This window comes from Megascapheus bottae, chromosome 13, assembly GCF_031878675.1.
Source record: "Megascapheus bottae isolate mThoBot1 chromosome 13, mThoBot2.hap1, whole genome shotgun sequence".
Classification (NCBI taxonomy): domain Eukaryota; kingdom Metazoa; phylum Chordata; class Mammalia; order Rodentia; family Geomyidae; genus Megascapheus; species Megascapheus bottae.
In genome coordinates, this window is record NC_143521.1 from 31,025,262 (window position 1) to 31,031,261 (window position 6,000).

Consider the following 6,000-nt stretch of genomic DNA (forward strand, 5'->3'; position numbering starts at 1 on the left):
ATGGCTTTTTTATATAATGCTAATCGAGTTTCCAAGAATGGAAGAAAACCTTTCAGCCAAGCCATTGGAGCTTAAGAAACCTTTAGCCTTTATAGACTTTAACTGCCTATATACCTCAGTGGACTTTAGAGAATCTCTTAAAATTATTACAATATTGCTTTGTGAAATTAAAGTTAAGCAGAAGAGAGGCTGACCATCCTGTTGAGAAGATACTAGTTTTAAATGCATATACTATGATTTGAAACTTTAATGTAGTATGACTCCCTAATTAAATAACTCTGTTCTCCTTTTGAGTTCAGAGTACTATAGGAAATTATGAATTTTTATTAATTGTCCCTTGAGCTTAAATGCTTTATTTTAAATGTGGAAAGATTATTAGATGCAAAGAAAAGGGAAAAGAAAAGGGTTTAAGGAAGAGTTAGTTGTTGGAAAATAAAAGCGCACAGCCTTGATACGTGATATAGAATTTCTGACAACTTTTGTCTATTCTTTGAAACAGTATAACCACCATAGGTTTTGTGTGTGGGTAAAAGATAGATTTAAAGAGTATTTAAGCAGTTGAAATTTATAAAAGAATTTCTTTGTTGTAATTTTTCATTTTGTTAATTACCTCTTCCCCCCCAAAAAAATCCCATGTTTTCCTTGAACATAAAAGATTTTTTTAAGGATTTCTTCCCTCTCAAACTTAGCTCTATTCAATGAATTTAGTTACACAGATTTTCATCATTGTCTACTCATTTATGATGATGAGAAAGAAACTTGATATTTCATTATAACCTTAAAAAAGCACATTTGAGTAATGTGTTTTAAGGTTGACCTGTTTAGGCACTACTCATATATTTTTATTACACATAGTAAGTTTTATGTATATATTTGGAAGCCAGAAATAGGAAATTTAAAGGGTTTTATTTTTTAAAAATCGGATACATTTAAACTCAACTCAGCTTAAAACTAAAATTTTAATTACTTTTTGTGTGTTTTTCAATTCATCTTAGAAAGGAAAACATAGAAGTTATTCCAGAGCAGGGTTTTAGTTCAGTTGTAGAATGCTTTCTTTATCTTGTGCAAAGGCCTAGGGTTGGATCTCCAGCACTAGAAGAAATATTTCCAGTGCTCTGATTTCCAAGAAAGTTTTGCTGTATGATTATCATTGATTCATAAAATACACTTAGAATTTTGTTAACTAAAAGTAATCTAGCAATCTAAAGCAGTCTAAATTGTGTATTTGTAAAATCACTTTTTTAGGTTTACCTGAAGTTTTATAAAATTAAACACCTTTAAAGCCATTATCTTATTCTTCCCACTATAATAGAAGATACAGAGGAGTAGAAAATAGCAAATATTAAAAATTGTCTTAAAAATAAATGTTTCCTAGACTTTCTTAGATATATATTTGCCATAATTGAAGCAAGAAAAAAACAGTTTTAAAAATTCCCTAAAAATATTTTTTTTCTTTTTTTTTTTTTTTTTTTGTGGGTTAAGGGGCTTGAACTCTGGGCCTGGGCACTGCCCTTGAGCTCTTCAGCTCAAGGCTACAACCCTACCACTTGAGCCACAGTCCCACTTCCCCTTTTTCTGGTGATTAATTGAAGATGAGTCTTTCATTCTTTTTTTTTTTTTTTTTTTTTTTGCCAGTCCTGGGCTTGAACTCAGGGCCTGAGCACCGTCCTTAGACTTTCTCAAGGCTAGAGCTCTACCACTTGAGCCACAGCACCACTTCCGGCTTTTTTTCTACATATGTGGTAATGAGGAATCGAACCCGGGTCTTCGTGCATGCTAGGCAAGCACTCTACCCCTAGGCCAAACTCCCGGCCTTAAAAATAATTTTTTAGGGAGTCCTAAAAGTTTGTCTCAATATCGTATACTACAGTAAGATAGTACTTAATTATCTAATGAGGTTCTTAACTTTTCTGTAACTTTCAGAAATTTAATGTCTCCTTGATTAATGTAAACACTGTTAGAGGACATAATGGAATTGTGGAAGTGGTGGTTTTTGTTTGTTTTGTTTTGTTTTGTCAGTTGTGGGCTTGAACTTAGGGCTTGGGCACTATCCTTGAACTTTTTTGGTCAAGGCTATCAGTCTACCACTTTGAGCCATAGTGCTCTGATGGTTAATTGGAGATGAGTCTTACGGACATTTCTGCCCCAGCTTACTTTGAACCTTGATCTTCAGATCTCATTCAGCCTCTTAAATAGTCAGAATTATAGGTGTGAGCTGACCAAATCCTGACTTGAAAGTGAATTTTAAAATAAATTAAGTTTTTATTTTATTTTATTTTTTTTTTAGGAGGACAACACATTCAGTTTTTTTTTTCCAGTCAAATCTCACTTTCTTTTCCAGCCTCTGCAAAGTTCATCTACAATTTTCTATTACAGATATACTTTATAAAGCTTTCCTGTGACATTACAGCAAGGCTTTTCTTTTCTTTAATAAAACAAAACTGTTCCAATTCTACCTCAAAAGTAAAACTCCAAAAAGCAGTGGTTAGATGCCACGAAGTAGGTGGCAGTGCCTTAACTGTATTGGTGTTGTCAGGCCGAAGGGCCTCTTTGTCCTTGTCAAGGGAAATGCTAACCTTCTCTCCTTTCATACAACACAGTAAATTAAGTTTTAAAGCATTAAATTAGAACTACAAAGAAACTTTTTACCTAATCTAGTACCTTTATTATTAAGTATAGGTGAAAGGCCTGAGAAATGGGAATTGTAGCTCAAAAGAAGAAGCTAGGTGGAGAACATAGTTTCACAGGTAGCTAGGACATATGTTGTGAGTAAAAAGTCCAGAGAATGGTAAACATGGCCCCGAAGGCTTAGTGTAGGGTAACTGGATCAGGACAGTAGATTTTTGAGGCAGGTATAGATAGAAACCAAGGGTAAAAATGAAGATTCCTGCCCCAGCTGATTTCTTACATATGTTGTTTAGAAATCATATCAAGATATCAAGAAATCATATCAAGACATCAGTGTGTTCTATATAGAGTTGAAGCAAAAGAGTTATTTGCAGTTAAGACAGTTCAAGTTGAGAATAAAAATTATCTGGGGTCCCCTTGTATAATTTTGTTAGTGTTTGCTTGTTCATTTTCCTTCAGTTAGCTATTAAAAGTCTTTTGGGACAAATATTAATTACTCTTGCCAATGTAAGAAGAGAACAATTTAAAAACAAGAGCCAGACATGGCAGTATCTGCCTGTATTCCCAGCACCAGGGAGATCCTGAATTTGAAGCCAGATTAAGCTGCGTGTGTGTGTGTGTGTGTGTGTGTGTGTGTGTGTGTGTGTGTGTGTGTGTGTGTGTGTGTGTTGACATTCTTTATCTAGAGATCACAAATCTTGGTAAGTGAAATGGGAGCAATTTTAGAATTTAGAAATCTTGGTAAAAGGGAGGAACATGAGCCAGGCACCCATACCTCTTGCCTGTAATCTCAGCTATTTAGGAAGCTGGAATCCAAAGGATAGTGGTTCAGAGCCAGCCGCGGCAGGAAAGTCCATGAGACTCTCATCTCTACATTCTTAATGTAGAAAAACAACTTGCAAAAGGCAGGGATGTGGTGTGGTTTAGAGAGAACCACCAACTAAGCAAAATGAGCCAGCATGAAACCTGAGTTCATACCCCAGTACCTATTGCCCCCTCCACCCACTAAAGATCCATAAATAATAGTGTGGAAGCATGAAGATTATTGATCAGTTACAGAATAGTAGAAATAAGGCAAGACTTGGAGTTAAGACTGTCACTTGTTCACATTTCAACTGCACAATCTATGATGCTACAACTGGGATCATTGTTTTTCCCATCTAAAATGAGGATGATAATTGTTTGATATGCAATTAGGACTTCCTGTTCTCATCCAGGCAGGCATGCTTGTACATGTCCCCTTCTTCTGGCAAGGGAATTACCTTGTAAAGTTTGCCTTATCTCTTTCTTTGTAGTGCTGAGGAAGTGTTTCGTTCTTTTGGCATCCTGGGACTTGAATTCTGGGTCCGGGCATTGTCCCCAAATTCTTCAGCTCAAGGCTACTGCCCTACCCCTTGGGCCACATTGCCACTTCCAATTTCCTGGTTGTTAGTTGGAGATAAGAGTCTCAGGGTCTTTAGTGACTGGACTGGCTTTGAACTCCGATCCTCAGATCTCAGCCTCCTGAGTACCTAGGATTACAGGCATGAACCACCGCTCTGGTCTCTGAGGAAGGTTTTGTATTTGGTGTTTAAAAAAAAAACAACAAACAACATTTTCAGTGATGAGATTCCAGATTATCAGATAAATGTCTTTAAGAAAACAGAGTTGTAGTTTTGAAAAGTAAATAGAATTTTATAAAATTTGCAGGATATCTGAAGTTTTAAGATAATTGTCTGTTTAAAGTTTTGAAACCTTTTTTTTCCTCCTTTTACAGGTCATCCTCATAGAATTTTTACCAAAGACACCAATTTTTCGACCAGATTAGCATTTCCTTTATTTATAGAGACTTTCCAAGTATGTTGTCTTTCCAATGGTGCCTTGCTTGGTGCTCTCCTGGTGGTGACATAACATTGGTTCTACAGAATCGTGTGGTGTTTTTGTTTTGTTTCTGTTTTGTTTTTGTTTTTAAATAATCGCATGTTCTATGTGTGCATATTTGTCAAACTTTGCAAGTTATTTCATACAGATGTTTAATACTTAAGTTATTGTGCTCTTTTCTGTTATGTATTCTGATTTTCAAGGATTAATTTTTTGTATTCTCAAAAAAAATACATTTGAACTTAGCATAAAAAGTGGCCAGCCTTTTTTATTTTATCACCAAGGTACACACAGCCCTGTATTTATAAATTCTTAATGTAGAAAAACATCTTTCTAAGGTTCTACTTGCTATTCTACCAAGCACACTCTTTCTATTAATTTTTTCCCTTTAAGATAGTAATTATTTTTAAAATAGTAAGTTTTCCTTAATAGCCTTTTGAAACCTGATATGTCCTTTCTCAAATAGTTCCTAATGCTCTGTTTACAGCAAATATATCTGTTAACATTATGAAGACTTATCAAAAGTTTTGAAAATATTTCTGTCTTCAAAGGTAGGAAGGTAGGATTAAATTATTTTTATTACAATAGACAAATCAGTGGCTGGTATGCATGTATCTAATGGTTGCTAGAGCTCAGGATCACAAAATATAATAGCATCACAATCTTTATATTTTGATCAAAATGATATTAATAATGGCCTTACATGGGTTACTTTTATTGTCATTAAATCTATACAAACATGGACATACTTCTTTTAAAGTTTTCTAAGAAAAATATTTCTCTTATCTGACATAGTTGTAGGATGGACATAATGTCTCTGAAGAGCATGGGAAGAAAGGAGAGAATTAAAAGTAAGTTGGTATTTAGAAACCCATCAGTATTTAGAACAACTTATTACTAAGAAATGGAGAACATACATAGTACTGTTTTCAGCTACCCAATGGATTCATTCACATTCAATCCAGTTATGTGTGGTTTTTAAAATCAAAAGTGTGACACATAAGTTTGAGTCAGATGAGCTTATTGCTTTTAAACACACACACATATAATTACATCTTTTTTTCCTTTTGGTTGTGTATATCTCCATGCATTGAGAACTTTATGAATGGCCTATATGTACGTTTTTGTATTATATGGCTCAAACTATACACGTTTTAATATGGCAGCAACTTGTTCCATACAGCTGTGGTATCGAGCAATAATGTGAATAATTTTTGAAATTATATGAACTGTGCATAATAATTTGTATTAAGAATTGGTACCATCATACCTTTTTTCCTTGTATTAAATCTTTTAAATACCAGTTTCATTTATTTATATATCTGTGGGTTTTTTTAAGTATTCCTTTGTACTTCTCCAAAGTACTGTATGTATTTATATATATATATATATATATACACATATATATGTACATGTATATATGTATATATTTGAATAGTTAAATGCCCGTATCTTATATCCTGTTTCCTGTATTGGACATTAGGAGCAATCTTAAAAACTAGAATTTAAAGC

General features: G+C 34.0%; 1 protein-coding gene and 1 non-coding gene across 2 annotated transcripts in view; one reads left to right on the forward strand and one right to left on the reverse strand.

Annotated features, from left to right (window-relative positions):
* Positions 1 to 5,791, forward strand: part of Chic2 (cysteine rich hydrophobic domain 2) — a 37,288-nt gene extending 31,497 nt beyond the window's left edge. The window contains exon 6 of the mRNA XM_090343589.1: positions 4,385 to 5,791. Within this exon, the coding sequence (XP_090199715.1) occupies positions 4,385 to 4,435 (51 nt within the window). The 3' untranslated portion in view covers positions 4,436 to 5,791. The remainder of the gene's footprint in view (positions 1 to 4,384) is intronic.
* LOC150055756 (U6atac minor spliceosomal RNA) lies at positions 2,474 to 2,598 on the reverse strand. The gene has a single exon (XR_016537502.1). It is a non-coding gene; the product is annotated as a U6atac minor spliceosomal RNA (small nuclear RNA).
* Positions 5,792 to 6,000: the final 209 nt, after the last annotated feature.